The 17,479-nt window shown below is 40.2% G+C and overlaps 1 protein-coding gene and 2 long non-coding RNA genes across 3 annotated transcripts in view; 1 reads left to right on the forward strand and 2 right to left on the reverse strand.

Moving 5' to 3' along the window:
- The window catches only part of LOC135245453 (uncharacterized), a 37,320-nt gene extending 19,870 nt beyond the window's left edge, over positions 1-17,450 (reverse strand). The window contains exon 1 of the long non-coding RNA XR_010327259.1: positions 17,365-17,450. This is a non-coding gene — a long non-coding RNA (uncharacterized LOC135245453). The remainder of the gene's footprint in view (positions 1-17,364) is intronic.
- Positions 1-17,479, forward strand: part of LOC135245440 (uncharacterized) — a 158,572-nt gene that overhangs the window by 102,110 nt on the left and 38,983 nt on the right. The window contains exons 19-24 of the mRNA XM_064318485.1: positions 415-750; positions 1,037-1,357; positions 1,691-1,987; positions 12,329-12,661; positions 12,978-13,298; positions 13,632-13,928. Coding sequence (XP_064174555.1) covers positions 415-750; positions 1,037-1,357; positions 1,691-1,987; positions 12,329-12,661; positions 12,978-13,298; positions 13,632-13,928 — 1,905 coding nt within the window. The remainder of the gene's footprint in view (positions 1-414; positions 751-1,036; positions 1,358-1,690; positions 1,988-12,328; positions 12,662-12,977; positions 13,299-13,631; positions 13,929-17,479) is intronic.
- On the reverse strand, positions 9,448-12,333 carry LOC135245449 (uncharacterized). The gene is made up of 2 exons (XR_010327255.1): positions 10,983-12,333; positions 9,448-9,772 (listed from the first exon to the last, which is right to left on the reverse strand). It is a non-coding gene; the product is annotated as an uncharacterized LOC135245449 (long non-coding RNA).

Raw genomic sequence — 17,479 nt, forward strand, 5'->3', positions numbered from 1 at the left:
CAGACGATATTGCAATCCAAAAGATCACTTTTTAACTAATAAAAGAAATCAGGAAGGGGGCAAACACTTTTTTACAGCATTGTATATGCTTGTGTGTGTGTGTATAAAAAAAATTAAAATAAATAAAAACTTCATGCTTCACTGCCATAGTGGTGGACAAAAATTTAGATTTAAACTATAAATTATTCATTCTTATGCATGAATGGCCCAGTCCTGTGAGATTTCTCTCTTATGCATGAAAAGTCCAGCCCTGTGAGATTTCCCTCTAATGCATGAAAAGTCCAGCCCTGTGAGATTTCCCTCTTATGCATGAAAAGCCCACCCCTGTGAGATTTCCCTCTTATGCATGAAAAGCCCAGCCCTGTGATATTTCTCCCTTTTATGCTGACTGAACATCCAACTTCCCTCCCCTAGCCCTGCTGGCAGCATCTCCAGTCTACTCTGTCCGCATGTTTGTGAGCTTCGGCCGTTCCCTCACTCTCCCCTGCCATGGAGCCCCCAGCAGGGATGTGGAGTGGCGCTTTCAGCAGTATGGGTATCCTGAGTGGCTGCTCGTGGCTGTACTCTACACCGGACCCTTTTCCTCTGGAAACGGCTTCCAGAGACGGGTGGAATCCTTCCACTTAAAAGAGCCGGGAAACTACAGCCTCCTCCTCGGTCCTGTGGTGTACAGTGACCTCGGCATTTACAAATGCCAGTACAGGGATGAGACTGAGATCGTTCTTTCAGATGTGAAACTAGAAATTGGAGGTCAGTGCATGTTGCCTTTTTTCCGACAGATTGAGTGAATGTTTTTAGTGCTTGTGGATTTGATAGCCCTAAAAGCTGTTTTTTGACAAAGGATATTATTATTCTTACGATTGTTTTTGGGGGGACAGGATCATTCCAGTCTGTAGACAGCATATGCTGCATCAGGGCCTTCATCTACCCCAAGCAACATGGTTCACTTGTTAATTCCTGTATGCCAGGAATGCTTTGTAAATCTGTCTGCCTGTTTCTCTCTTTCCCTCTCTCTTTTTCTGTCTCTCTCTCTCAGTCCCATCAGATGTTTCCGTAGCGATGGGAATGTCCGCCAGTCTTCTTTGTTTTGGGAAAATTAATATGCAAGCGCGTGCTGATGATCTGGATATCCTCTGGAAGAGAGGTGGAGAGAACGTTTACCAGCTCCTTGAGAACACCATCACATATGGGCCCGGGTTCGAGAACAGAGCTTCAGTTTCCCCAGAACAAGCCCTCTATGGAAACATGTCTTTAATCATCAGACAGGCACGGTTTTCAGATGAAGGCGACTACCAGTGCTTCTACAACAGTCTGAAAGAGAGGGGGAATCCAGATTCTGCCAGTCTCGTTGTGACAGGTAAAATTCACTTTAGATCTTCAGTTCTGTAGGGCAGCCGAGCAGCTCAGGTGTATAAGTGTGTCTGGTGTGTATTATTTATTTTTTCATGTGGTAATTTTAATCAGGGCAAGTGTAACAATGTTTCATAATTTACAGAAGTATTGTTTGATGTACCGCAGATTTGATGAAAGATGACACCAGTCATTTTTGGATGCTATAATTTGCCCTGTATCATTTTTACCTTTTTACATGATCAAGCTGACTGCTGTTGATAATGTGTTCATATCCTCTGTAAATATGCATGTTAAATTAAAATATGTAAACATGTAAATGAATTCCCTGCCCTCACAGGCCACCCACCCCAGAACCTCACAGTGAAGGCCGGTGGTTTGCTCTCCATACCGCTCTATACCGCAGACCCAGTGAGGGTAACATTCAGTGCAGGCCTTGGTTCAGATGAGGTGCTGATGCTCGATGCAAATAAAGGCCCAGCCAGGTATGGGGAGCGTTGTGCTCAGAGATGTGAGCTTCTGGCCCAGAACTACACCCTTTTGCTGAGGAGTGTGACACTGGAGGATGCCGGAGTCTACAAGGTGACCAATCCTGAGACCAACAGGACCATCGGCTCAGTCTCTCTGGAAGTCTCAGGTATGGTCCTCCTCTTCAGCTCTTTGTGTTTGTGCAGATGCAGGGCTCAGCATCTTACTGGTCCACTCTGTTATTCCTCTGAGTTATGGCTGCTGCAATCCATTGGGAAAATAATGGAAATAATATGAAATAAAAATTATTTTTTCACAATGCCTCATGTTTTATTGTCCCCTTGAGCACAATACACATAAGAGACACAAAAGTATAGGTTTTAGGCTTTTGCAATCTTAGGCTATGGTTTCTAAAATGTAGCCTAGCTTTGTCAATTTTTCTGTTTTTCCACAAATTTGCTAAATAAAACATTTATCAAACAATGATTGTAGACTATCAGTGTACTAAGGCCTTTCAATTATTGAAAATAGGACTGATTCTATTTTAATTAGTCTACAGTTTTTATGGAATTTGCATAAAATTTGTATATTTTCATAACGCCACGGACTTTACTGAAATGTATCGGCCTGTGGACTGCTTTACAGAAAGTATAAAAATGGCCTGTTGCAGCCTTTAGTGCAGGTTTTCAGCTCTATCTGGCCACAAATTTCTGTCCTGGGTTTTCTGTCTATAAAATAAAGCTGGAGTTAATGCTCTGATGCCTTTAAGCTGGTTTGCTGCTATAAGACAGGATTTAGGCACAGAAAATGTCCTAGGAAATGGCAGTGGCTTCCTGAGAGTAGAAGAATGTCAGTATAGCCCCCCCACCCCATAACAGAATTATGCAAATCTGCAAAAACTGCCCCCCTGTCCCCCTTCTTGATCTTGTCTTGACCTCTCTGCTGCACTTGATACCCGTGATCCTGATGGTGACTCTGGCCGTCACACCGGTATCTCAGCAATTCCAACGGGATGTACTTTTCCTAAGTTATCAGCACAGTCTTAACACTTAGTGCAGGAGTTCCCCAGGGCTCCATCTCGGAGTCCTACCGCCTTAGCATCCACAGTCTCCTCCCACCTACGCTGGCACTTCCTATTATGTTGTAGGTTTACAAACTTATTTCAGTGCCTGCTACTAATGTGCTACTAAGCTTAGTCAGACTGCTAACTTGGCATCAGCTCTGCTTGTTGTATGAACCTTCATGGAGGCACTTTTTGTAAGTCCCCCTGGATGTTTGCTGAATGTATTATTATTGATGTTATTATTATCGTTGTTGTTATTAATATTATTATTGTAGTCTTTCCTTCTTGATTATTACCTGCTCTTCTCTATTTCTCCCAAACGAGTCCCTCTTTCTCTATGTTCTCTGCAGGACACTCTGCTGGAGCAGTGGCTGGGATAGTGGTGGGAGTGATGGTGTTGCTGCTGGTTCTGGCTGGCAGTGCCTTTGCAGTCTGGAAGTTCTTCATAAAGACAGGAAACTTTCCAAATGTAGTTCGTTTCTGTAGAGCCAGAGCGGAAGGTCACTAAGGTTCCATGAATAGCCTGTGGCACACTACCAATAACAGCTGTTGAGGTGCTATACTTCCACAGGTGAGACTGTTGAGGTGCTATAATTGCACAGTTGAGGTTGTTGAGCTGCTATAATTGAACAGGTGAGGCGGTTGAGGTGCTATAAATGCACAGTTGAGGTTGTTGAGCTGCTATAATTGAACAGGTGAGGCTGTTGAGCTGCTATAATTGAACAGTTGAGGCTGTTGAGCTGCTATAATTGAACAGTTGAGGCTGTTGAGCTGCTATAATTGAACCGGTGAGGCTGTTGAGCTGCTTTAATTAACAGTTGAGGCTGTTGAGCTGCTATAATTGAACCGGTGAGGCTGTTGAGCTGCTTTAATTAACAGGTGAGGCTGTTGAGGTGCTATAATTGCACAGTTGAGGCTGTTCAGTACATCGAACTGTTGGAGGAATGTACAACTGCATTTGTGTGTCATCGAACTGCCTTCAGCCTCCACCGGGCTGCCTTGACCAAACACAAGCTTTTAAAGAAAAAAAACACACTTCCGTAATCGCCGCTTTTGCCAGAGAGATACTGTATTTTTATTTTTTTGTTCAGTGTTTTGATATCTCTGGCTAATGTTCTGATGTTGCTGGAAAATGTGTGTTGCTGTATTAGGTGTGTATACCTGAGTATTACATTATATATTACTGTGTTTATCATTTGGTACATTTATCCAACACTGTAGCAATATTATATGTCTAGCATTATACAATCTGTGAGCAGCACTTTTGTGAACTATTACCTTTCAATATTTCATGCTGGTCCTCAAATTACAAAATGACTTTGATTTATCTTAAAGATATAAGGCTTGAATTTAATCAACATTTTCGCTCAAATTTGATTGAGGAAGTGTTCATTTCATTCTGCAAAGACGGTTTGGTGAATGGAACAAACACTTGCATTTAATTTAAAAATTAAAATTAAAGGACAACAGTTGGTTGAATTCAGGCCAGTCTATAACATGAATCCAATTTAATGCAGTATTTTGCTCAAGGTAAATCACAGGCCAACCAATATGGAGTTCTGTGAGATCAAGCCAAGCAGGAGCCAGCTGATACGCTCGTTAAGTCACAGTGCTGTTTATCAAGTATCGGTGCGTTTAGCCCTCAAATGAAGGCTTTGTTTTCTTGATGAGCAACACATTTCGACTCACATTCCCCCCTTTTCTCCAAATTTGGAATTCCCAATCAAGTTCTTCATCACCCCCCTACTGCAGCCCTCACTGTCACTTGGAGCTATATCAGGCAGTAATAATGGGTGGAGCTATATGAGGTGGTAATAATGGGTGGAGCTATATGAGGTGGTAATAATGGGTGGAGCTATATCAGGTGGTAATAATGGGTGGAGCTATATCATGCGGTAATAATGGGTGGAGCTATATCAGGTGGTAATAATGGGTGGAGCTATATCAGGTGGTAATAATGGGTGGAGCTATATGAGGTGGTAATAATGGGTGGAGCTATATGAGGTGGTAATAATGGGTGGAGCTATATCAGGCTGTAATAATGGGTGGAGCTATATCAGGCTGTAATAATGCGTGGAGCTACATCATGCTGTAATAATGGGTGGAGCTACATCAGGCTGTAATAATGGGTGGAGCTATATCAGGCTGTAATAATGGGTGGAGCTATATCAGGTGGTAATAATGGGTGGAGCTACATCAGGCTGTAATAATGGGTGGAGCTACATCATGCTGTAATAATGGGTGGAGCTACATCAGGCTGTAATAATGGGTGGAGCTATATGAGGTGGTAATAATGGGTGGAGCCATATCAGGCTGTAATAATGGGTGGAGCTATATCAGGCTGTAATAATGGGTGGAGCTATATGAGGTGGTAATAATGGGTGGAGCCATATCAGGCTGTAATAATGGGTGGAGCTGTATCAGGCTGTAATAATGGGTGGAGCTATATCAGGCTGTAATAATGGGTGGAGCTACATCAGGCTGTAATAATGGGCTGAGCTATATCAGGCTGTAATAATGGGTGGAGCCATATCAGGCTGTAATAATGGGTGGAGCTACATCAGGCTGTAATAATGGGCTGAGCTACATCAGGCTGTAATAATGGGTGGAGCTACATCAGGCTGTAATAATGGGTGGAGCTATATCATGCTGTAAATCATTGAGGTGTTTGAGCCAAAAGGCTTTGTTCTACACAAAAAGAAAACTGGAGTGGTTAGGGTCAGTAAAGTATGGTACTTTTTTTACAAAAAAATCATTTAGACTATCTATTAGTGTAAATTTGGAACTATTCATTCTGTATATTCTACAATGAATGTGTGAATCTGAATGTCTCAAGGGAAGGAAACTAATGACTGATTTTTTTAAAAAGCCATATATGAACATATGTATCTTACATCGGAGGGAATCTTGACAATTGTTTTGTGTGTTTTCAAATATTTTGGGGAGATTTCTTCTGCTATTTTTTTGTTTTTAGCTTACGGACCAAACTTATTTAATCATCTTGTAAACAGCAATCAGGTTATATGTAATAAACACATATTTAAATGAGGGTCAACTGATTGGGTTATTAAACACCATTAGCCTTATTATTAAATATGCGATATCAAATATATTATTAGTGTTTGTGCAAATGTAAAGAAAGAGTTAGCAATATTAGCTCATATTGTTTATCGATTAAAATATTCTCTTTGTCTCTTAAAAACAAAGATTTGTCTGCAAATACCATTGTATGTTAATGTAAATAATACAGTTTACACTGCTTTTCACAAAAAACAACTGCAGTGTAAAGGTGTGCAATGGCACATCCATAAACCTATACAGTGCTTTTACTGTAAATTAACAATCGTAACTCGCTTCGTGTCGTCATATAAATAAAAATCAAATGAATAGATGTGTGTCATCATTGCTTTGCAGTTGTGATTACTGGTGAATTCTGAACTGACCAAAACATGTTTTAAATATGGTATTAAGGTATGTGCCCTTTATCACATTAATGCTAAATTGTTCTTAAGTAAATTACTGAACTGAGAAACCTTCTCAGTGTTTAACTCAAATGTGACCATAAAACAGACAATGGCTATACACCACCCAATTACAATTGATTTAACACTGAAATGCAATACTGTTATGAATTATAATGAGGGGAAAGGTCAATGCCAAAAGGTATAATTCTTCTGATATGCAGTGTCTGGGAGGTAGTTTAAATACATGCCATTAAACTCGTAGTTTAATTACATTTTACAGCAGTTTGCCGGTAGTTCAACTACATTGTAGTAGTCATTTTTTTGTCATTTGAGGTGTAGTCAACTACAGGAACTACACTACTACTGCTTTTGGCCCTAAAATATTTTCTTCCAAACTCCTTTGACCAAATACCTCCTCCTCTTTCTCCTTTCCCTCTAATCCGCACTCCGCTCCACTATAATTGTCAACTGCCAATTCATTTAGACAACAATCCTCTGTCAGGCCTTCCAGTGAGTACAATGAATCTTAAGTATTAGTAGTTACACTAATCCAAACTTTTATTATATGAAATTCATGAATTGTCACTACAGAGGGATGCACACCTGAAGGATGCACTAGTCTTCCTAGCGTGGACAAACTGCAATGGGCCAGAGCACTTCCTTCTATGAGTAAGTAATCAGCAGAGAAATTACATTTGAAATCACTGCAGATAGCTATGAAATCTTGGTTAATAATTATATTGTTTATGCTTCTTTCTGCATTACCCATTATAGGTGTTGCAGCCAGCCAAGAGAGAGATTCTCTTGCTGGACACTGTTTGCCCTCTGGCCTTCAGGTTGTGGTGATGCGGAGTACAGAGCCATCTTTAGGTCCCTACGTAATAAATAATTCAGTCCACGGCTCTATTCTGGCCACCTCTTATTCTGAACGTATTCTTGTTCTGAACATGTTCCTGTTCTTGCCATGTTCTTGTTCTGGCACTGTTCCTGTTCTGGCCATGTTCCCACTATATCTTTTGAGATTTGCTATTGATGTCGTTCATATGTTTTGCTAAGTTCCCATGGCCTGCTCATTTGATCAGTTACTGACCGTGTTCATAAGTTTGAGATTATAGTAGGCATTGTGAGTTTTATTTTTGACAGGACTGATTTTATTTATTGCAGGAACATTGCTCTGCATTATTCCTGGATGCTGGAGTGAGAGGACTGGAAGGGACATGCAGGTATAATACAATTTCTTCTCCATGTAATAGCAGTGTCTTGTAATAACGTCTAAAAATATGACTACGTGGCGTAAAACGTGTTATCAGGATATCCCACAACAGACATCCAGGAATGACTGTGGCATTTTCATGCTCATGGTAAGTTGAGTTTTAGGTAAATACTGGATATGTGCCCAGAAGAAAATTGAAGGAAATATATAAAGGAAAATATATATTTTTATTTTTTTTCAGTACGCCCTCTGCATATGTCCGGATGCTCCATTCCACTTCAGTATGGTCAGTATTTCAACGTCTACAGAATCAAAATTACATAAATATATGTTACCATGTGATACTAGTGTAATCCTTTTTGCTGTATCTGCTGTAGCTGGACATGCAGTCAATCCGGCAGTGGTGGTGTGTCCTTCTTATGGAGCACTTTTGGATAGACGGGTATGACAACTACAAGAAATACATGATTGATTGCTTTTCTTTAATATTTACAGAGACTGGAAAATGTGCTAATATTTTTCATCATATTCATAAAAGCCACGGCCACAGGTTTGCTGATTTCAGTAGGCTACATACTAGCGATGGTGTTTGCATTTTGGACGTACAATTAATCATAATTATGGCTGGGTATTTTTCACGGAAAATATTCGCTAAAGTAATGGAGCAGTCAAAGTTTTTGAAAATCATGGAAAACTGAAAAAAGTAAGGAACCACTGTGTTTTCCTTAAAAACATTAACGTATCAAATGGACCAATATCTCATAGTAGTGGGAAATGATCGAGCGCAACTGCTGCAACAGTAACGATTGCTTGAAGTTTTAAAAAATAAGTGAGCACGCTTGCGACAAGGAACAAATAACGAGAAAAATGCATTGATATGTTGTTACCCTTACCGCTTCAGTCCATTAAGGAAAGCATGATTTTTGCCTTTAATAGAAGGTTGTTGTGAACAGCATGATGAAATGTCATTACTAAAAAATATATAAAAAACAGAGTAACAGTGCGTCAGATTTTATTTATTTACAGTTTGTTTTCGTACAACGTTGTAGCCTATATTACGTATGCGTCTGATGGAGTGCCTGTTATATTAACGCAGGGGTGCAGTGCCGACACATTTCATGGTTGCGCCCAGCTTCTGCTCTTAATTATTTCATCATCTGAGTCTTTATCTGATATGCATGAGCACCAGCTCCAGCCGAAGAAACAAGTGTATGCTAAAGATTTCACCGTACTCAAGTACTAGAGTGAACCAGTGTAGTTCAGACCTGTCAGAATACTAAAACTAAACTGGTTGGAACAAAAACCACGACGCAGACGGTCCTCCAGGACCGGAATCATTCTTGGAAAACACATTACAGTGGCATATTTAATGTCACCTCTGTCATCAAACAAAACTAGTAGTACTGCATGTACTAGGCTGTAATGACGAATAATTTCTGGTTCGATGGCTTGTAGACTATGCTTAACATGTTAGGGGGTGACTTATTCTTCTACGACAGCGGTTGAACTTACACAAGTTTATACATGCTATGGCTTGTAAACAGACTGTGCTGCATGCGATCTAGCAAGAAACATACATAGATAGCCAGCGAGACACCCCGATAGAGTTAACTAGCAAGCTAGCTGGAAAAGATTCTCTTTGGCCTGAAAAAGTCCCCTGCCTGCAGGCAGACCCTTCTCCTGGAAATACCACGCCTTCAAAATGGCAAATAAGCAGTGCATTTTTGATGCGCAATAACAAAACTACCGAAAACTTTGAACGCTAAAAAAATTAGTTATAACGGTGATTTTTTCAGAGTTCTAATTTGATGGGCAGATGATTCCTTTTAGTTAGATTAGGCAGGGATAGGCATCAGCAGTCTAACAGTATGAAGAACTGCGTATCGAAGTTAACTTTAGCCAGACATGCGAAGCTAGCCAGCGGAGAAAAGACGTCTTATTTGCTGGAGAGAGTTTAAATTAAGGAATTTTCACGTAATACTATTACTAATAGTTTTTAATCAGATGTCTCATTCCCAGCCGGAAATAAGATGTGCCAGTTTTTGCGTCCTGTTGGGTGAGTAAGCTACACGCGTGCATTTGGCACTAATGAAAATGAAAGTGTTTGGTTTCAAAAGGTTTAAAGTAAAGGTCGTTTAAGGTTAAGTAGATAAGTGAAATTTCAAAACCGGCTCTAGAAAATGGCCAAGGTGCGAATTGACTTGAGAAAGGTCTCTGCAGGTTCTGGAGCGAGGATACATCGCATGATAAGATGATGTCCGCACATTGCTTAATGCTCCCGAGAAAATGTCACCTCGCCCCGCCGCCCCTTCCTGATTTCCTCTATATTACTGCTGGAACTGTAGGAGAGAGGTTTTGTGGAGTAGGTTATGGTTTGGGCATACAGGACTACGTTCATCACTGAAATTGATTGTTAGACATGAAACAGGGTTATGTGATGAGTGCTTAGTGGACGAAACGGTCGAGCATGTGCTGATGTTTTGTAAATTATATAATCTAGATGGGTAGAGGTTGTTTGAGAGGGTCAGAGGAACTGGGCGGGGATGGGGTATATGTGGGATATTAGGGGGAGGAAAGGGGAAAGAGGTGGTGGGTAATGCTCTTAGTTTTCTCAGAGTAACAGGATTAGTGCCTTTTAGTTTTGCTATCATTTGGCTATAATTATGTAGGCTTCAGGATTTTTGCTTATAATCAGCCATGGTGCTGTGCCATGGAAAGATCTAGAGCATTACTGTAACATGAATCCCCAAAATCAAATACATTTAAATGTGGTCACTGACAACACTCGATACAACTTTCTGAAAAATAATCTGACCTCCACAATGCACAAGATGGCATCTATAATACCGTATGCAGTGTCATCCGAAGTTTGGGAAAAAAGCCCATCTAATCTTGCACCCCTCATCACACCAGCTGTGTAGGCTACCCTATCAATATACAGTGCACGGTTGCTTAAATTTCACAAGTAGATCAAAGCAAAGAGACAGTGGGGATCAAAAGTCTGAGGGAAAAACCAAGTTCTGGTTGTGTTCATTATTTATGAAGGAATAATGCCATGTAACGTAAGAATACATTGTTTTAACACATATCCGACACTCGTGTATGAAATGGGAAGCTGCGTAGATATCTTGTTCATCCACCATAAGCTAAGTGTTTCTCTATTTGTTGTCACACTGTGTTTCATTCAGTGTGTTCCTATGGCTCAATATCCAAATATCTGGGCTGTTAACAACTAAAACATATTGTGGAAAAGTAAGGCTATATGAATAATGATGAATAATAGCATAACTGTGAGTGTCTTCAGACTTTTGGTTCCCATGCACTGTATGTTGCCGCTTAGTTTTTAAATAAAAACTACTTCAGCTTTTTGGAGTGCTCTCACATGTATTATGCATAAAGTGATTCATTTATTTTATGTACGCACATAGCCTACCACTAGAAAAAACACTGAATTTGTCACCCTCACCCACATAAATCTATTTACAATGTTAGTAATAACGTATAAGTTGCCCAGCTTGTCTGTTTATTCATACCGCATTTTGTAGAAGGCCTAATGTTGTTAGCAATAGGTAGCATTTAGCCGAGTCGCCTAATTTGACTAGTTATACGAAGTGCTGTCATTGTGCCGAGCGGGAGTGCATTTGATGGGGAAAGTGAGTTTCACCTTCAATCTCTACCTTCAAAAAAAAAAAACTATTTGCTTTACCCCAGATATAATGGGACCCGTGTCATCCAAAAAGTTCCAGTTTGACTCATCTGACCATAGAACATTATCCCAAAAGGCCTGGGGTCCATGCAGGTTCTTTTCTTTGCAAATATGAGATAAGCATTGATATTTCTCTTGGTTAGCAGTGGTTTCCACCTTGCTACTTTCCCATGAATTCCATTTTTACTGAGTCTCTTTCTTGTTGTGGAGGCGTGAACACTGACCAAAGCTGAGGCGAGTTCTTTGGATGTTCTTCTGGGATCTTTTGTGACTTCCTGGATGAGTTTTCCTTGAGAAATTTTGGCAGACCGGCCACTCATGGGAAGATTCACCACTGTTCCAAGTGTTCCCCATTTGGTGATAGTGGCTTACCAGACTGATGTATTTCAACAACTTTTTTCTAACCTCTTTTGGGATTTCCTTTGATTATGGCATAATGTGCTTGTAGAAACTGTGACAACCTCACTCTGATGGTAAAGTTCTGTATCAGTGAGGTTTAGATTCAAAAGGGCTGGGTGCAATTAAGCCTGGCTGTGTTCAGTCCGCTGAATCTAATTATCAATTAAATTTGGTTAAATTCTTGATTAAGTAACTTAGGGGGCAATTACTGTTTCACATGGGTGATATGGGTGTTTGATAACTTTTTTTATTAAATGAATGAAATATATATTATGTGTTTTGTGTTTACTCTTAGTTTCTTTGTCTAATATTACATTTTGTCTAATAATCTGAAACCATTCAGTGTGACAAATATTCAATAATAAATGAAATCAGGAAGGGGGCAAACACTTTTTTACAGCATTGTGTATGCTTGTGTGTGTGTGTATAAAAAAATTAATAAAAACTTCATGCTTCACTGCCATATTGGTGGACAAAAATTTAGATTTAAATGATTTAAACTATAAATTATTCATTCTTATGCGTGAATGGCCCAGTCCTGTGAGATTTCTCTCTTATGCATGAAAAGCCCAGCCATGTGAGATTTCTCTCTTATGCATGAAAAGCCCAGCCCTGTGATATTTCTCCCTCTTATGCTGACTGAACATCCAACTTCCCTCCCCTAGCCCTGCTGGCAGAATCTCCAGTCTACTCTGTCCGCATGTTTGTGAACATCGGCCGTTCCCTCACTCTCCCCTGCCGTGGAACCCCCAGCAGGGATGTGACATGGAGCTTTCAGGAGTATGGGTATCCTGACTGGCTGGATGTGGCTGATCTCTACACCGGATCCTTTTCCTCTGGAAACGGCTTCCAGAGACGGGTGGAATCCTTCTACTTAAAAGATCCGGGAAACTACAACCTCCTCCTCAGTCCTGTGGTGTACAGTGATTTCGGCATTTACAAATGCCAGTACTACAATGATGAGATCATTCTTTCAGATGTGAAACTAGACATTAGAGGTCAGTGCATGTTGCCTTTTTTCCGACAGATTGAGTGAATGTTTTTAGTGCTTGTGGACTTTGATAGCCCTAAAAGCTGTTTTTTGACAAAGGATATTATTCTTACGATTGTTTTTGGGGGGACAGGATCATTCCAGTCTGTATAAAACCCACAAGCCTTGGGTGGTATGCAGTAGACAGCATATGCTGCATCAGGGTCTTCATCTACCCCAAGCAACATGGTTGAGCTGTTAATTCCTGTATGCCAGGAATACTTTGTAAATCTCTGTCTGCCTGTTTCTCTCTTTCCCTCTCTCTTTTTCTGTCTCTCTCTCAGAACCATCAAATGTTTCCGTAGCGATGGGAATGTCCGCCAGTCTTCCTTGTTTTGGGAAAATTAATATGCAAGCGCGTGCTGATGATCTGGATATCCTCTGGAAGAGAGATGGAGAGAACATTTACCAGCTCCTTAACAACACCATCACATATGGGCCCGGGTTCGAGAACAGAGCTTCAGTTTCCCCAGAACAAGCCCTCTATGGAAACATGTCTTTAACCATCAGACAGACACGGTTTTCAGATGAAGGTGACTACCAGTGCTTCTACAACAGTCCGAAAGAGAGGGGGAATCCAGATTCTGCCAGTCTGGTTGTGACAGGTAAAATTCACTTTAGATCTTCAGTTCTGTAGGGCAGCCAAGCAGCTCAGGTGTATAAGTGTGTCTGGTGTGTATTATTTATTTTTTCATGTGGTAATTTTAATCAGGGCAAGTGTAACAATGTTTCATAATTTACAGAGGTATTGCTTGATGTACCACAGATTTGATGAAAGATGACACCAGCAATTTTTGGATGCCATAATTTGCCCTGTATCATTTTTACCCTGTTACATGATCAAGCTGACTGCTGTTGATAATGTGTTCATATCCCCTGTAAATATGCATGAAAATGTAAAATATGTAAATATGTAAATGAATTCCCTGCCCTCACAGGCCACCCACCCCAGAACCTCACAGTGGAGGCCGGTGGTTTGCTCTCCATACTGCTCTATACCGCAGACCCAGTGAGGGTAACATTCAGTGCAGGCCTTGGTTCAGATGAGGTCCTGATGCTCGATGCAAATAAAGGCCCAGCCAGGTATGGGGAGCGTTGTGCTCAGAGATGTGAGTTTCTGGCCCAAAACTACACCCTTTTGCTGAAGAGTGTGACACTGGAGGATGCCGGATTCTACAAGGTGACCAATCCTGAGACCAACAAGACCATCGGCTCTGTCTCTGTGCGAGTCTCAGGTATGGTCCTCCTCTTCAGCTCTTTGTGTTTGTGCAGATGCAGGGCTCAGCATCTTACTGGTCCACTCTGTTATTCCTCTCAGTTATGGCTGCTGTAATCCATTGGGAAAATAATGGAAATAATAATATTATTAATATAAAATAAAAATTATTTTTTCCACAACGCCTCATGTTTTATTGTCCCCTTGAGCACAATACACGTAAGAGACACAAAAGTATAGGTTTTAGGCTTTGGCAGTCTTAGACTATGGTTCCTAAGATGTAGCCTTGCTTTGTCAATTTTTCTGTCTTTCCACAAATTTGCTAAATAAAACATTTATCAAACAATGATTGTAGACTATCAGTGTACTAAGGCCTGACAATTATTGAAAATAAGACTGATTCTCTTTTAATTAGTCTACAGTTTTTATGGAATTTGCATAAAATTTGTATATTTTCATAACGCCACTGAATTTACTGAAATGTATCGGCCTGTGGACTGCTTTACTCCAGAAAGTATAAAAATGGCCTGTTGCAGCCTTTAGTGCAGGTTTTCACCTCTATCTGGCCACAAATTACTGTACTGGGTTTTCTGTCTATAAAATAAAGCTGGAGAAAATGCTCTGATGCCTTTAAGCTGGTTTGCTGCTGTAAGACAGGATTTAGGCATAGAAAATGTCCTAGGAAATGGCAGTGGCTTACCTGAGAGTAGAAGAATGTCACTATAGCCCCCCCACCCCCCCCACCCCCCCCCCCACCCCCCACCCCCATAACAGAATCATGCAAATCTGCAAAAACTGCCCCCTGTCCCCTTTCTTGATCTTGTCTTGACCTACCTGTTGCGTTTGATACAGTTGATCCTGATGGTGACTCTGGCCCTCAAACCGGTATCTCAGCAATTCCAACGGGATGTACTTTTCCTAAATTATCAGCACAGTCCCACTGTCTTAACACTTAGTGCAGGAGTTCCCCAGGGCTCCATCTCAGAGTCCTACTGCCTTAGCAGCCACAGTCTCCTCCCACCTACGCTGGCACTTCCTATTATGTTGTAGGTTTACAACGTTACTTCAGTGCCTACTACTAATGTGCTACCACACTTAGTCAGACTGCTAACTTGGCATCAGCTCTGCTTGTTGTATGAACCTTTATGGAGGCACTTTTTGTAAGTCCCTCTGGATGTTTGCTAAATGTATTATTACTGATGTTGTTGTTATTATCATTGTTGTTAATATTATTATTGTAGTCTCTTGTAATTCCTTCTTGATTATTACCTGCTCTTCTCTATTTCTCCCAAATGAGTCCCTCTTTCTCCATGTTCTCTGCAGGATTCTCTGTTGAAGAAGTGGCTGCTATAGTGGTGGGAGTGATGGTGTTGGTGCTGGCTCATGCTGGCAGCGTCTTTGCATTCCGGAGGTGCTGCTGAACGACAGGAAACATTCAAAATATATATAAAGTTCGTTTCCGTGCAGCCAGAGCAGAAGATCAGTAAGGTTCCAGCTGCAGAGCAGCGTGCGTTCGGTTTCCTGACAGCCCTGAACCCCCTCTCTCTGTGTCCTGTAGGGCAGTTGTAAGTTGTTTCTCTGCAGTCCTCTCTCTGAGGGCTCACACTCTTTATTTCTGCATAAGACTCAAATGAGTCTGTCTGTTACTTTCAACATTCCAACTCTATCTTCCACTTCCCTTCAGGATCGCCAGATGAGTTGTTTTTTAGCAAGGGGTGAATTAAGTGAACAATGAACGATGTTGAATCGCAAAAGTCAAAGGAACGTAACTGAAGCTGAACCGGAGTTCGTAACTATGGACACACTCAAAGAAATGCTGGATTAACAAATTACTATCTATGAGGAGGTATTAAAAAGACAGGAGGCGTCATTTAGGTGCTTCACACAAATGATCCTGGATTCGACCAACAAAAGGATTGATGGTAATTATGCCACAATCAGTTATGACCGGCTCATTGTGAGACCAAAGAGAAACACTGATGGGTCATCCTAGTTTTAATGGAAATCAAATGACTGTGTATTATTAGGTTGTCATTGAAACTAGAGCCCGACCGATGCCAGATTTTTGGGTCCGATGCCGATCCTGATTTTGGAGGGTCCTAGCCCACCGATTACCGATGTTTTGACCGATATTTTGTCAAAAAGTGCAACATTTTCAAAGCAATTTGAAAAACTTATTTTATTAAAGTTTCTGTATTTAAGAACATTTAACTCATAAGCAAACAAATAAAAATAAAAATAAACACACAAAGAACTTTTTAGATAAAAAAAGTAAAAGATGATATTAAATTAAATATATATATATATTAACACCATCTTTAAGTGTGTGAAATCAAAATAACTCCACACCTTGCTTTTACTCCTTTCTTTTCCAGCCATCTATAAAAAATTAATTTAAAAAAGTCAGTTTTCCAGTTTTTTTATGAATATTATTATTGTTGGTGTTATTAATTTGTTATTTCTTCGTATCTATTCTCAGTATATTAATCTAATCTTTTGTTAATTTTGTATTAGATTTATTTTTTATATAATTTTGTATATGTATTAAAAAATGCATGCATGGCTCTCTACGCTGATGATACTACAATGTATGTATCTGCAGAAAATACCAAGGAGCTTAATAACATGCTTCAAGAAGAGTTGATGCTGGTTTCTGACTGGGTTTCTGAAAATAGGCTAAAGTTGAACATCTCAAAAACCAAGAGTCTGATACTCGGCTCCAGGCATGCTCTAAGGACAGATCAAGAGCTGTGCATCTCTTTGCAAGGGGTAGCTATTGAGCAGGTTAAAGAGGCTAAATTGTTGGGTGTCACACTTGAGGGAATACTGTCATGGTCAACTCACATTAATAAAATGGTTGCCAAAATGAGTAGAGGCATTTCCATCATTAGAAGGTGCGCTTACTTTTTAACAGAGATAACGATTAAGCAAGTAAACAATCTTTAGTCTTATCCCACCTCGATTACTGTCCAGCAATCTGGTCTAGTGCTTCAAAACAAGAGCTTAATTATTCAGAAAGAATTCAGTTTAGGCTACATATGATGTTCTGTATGTGAAGGTTGATTATATTTGTGGTGTTAACCAAGGTAAGGCTTCACTATGCACTAGTAGTATCGGGCAGTTATATATACAGTACTTATATACCTCATAAAAAACACGTTTTCAACGTACAAAAATGCCAAGTTACTCAAAAGTATTGATATCAAAATGACGCCAAGTTACGGTACTACAACCAATATAGGCTATCTTGCCTCACCAAAATTACATAAGATGTATTTCAAAGCAATGCTACCCAATATTTCCTCAATTCTTTCAAGTCACTTAGTGTCTGTGGCTGTTGTGGTTATTTCTGGGGGGAACCCTGAAAAGTGCCAAACTCTCGATGCTGTATAGGTATGGGGCATGCCCCCGCCAAGGCGTAACTTGACGGGATGGCATACCTGCCATCCCAATACCTAGCCTACTAACTGTATTTGCTTTAACCATTTATTGTTGAGGTGACATTATGAATGTGACAGAACTACTTATTTTCTCTTATTTTTTATTTCATTTTGTTTTGTTGATAATGTG

This window comes from Anguilla rostrata, chromosome 19, assembly GCF_018555375.3.
Source record: "Anguilla rostrata isolate EN2019 chromosome 19, ASM1855537v3, whole genome shotgun sequence".
NCBI classification, from domain to species: Eukaryota; Metazoa; Chordata; class Actinopteri; order Anguilliformes; family Anguillidae; genus Anguilla; species Anguilla rostrata.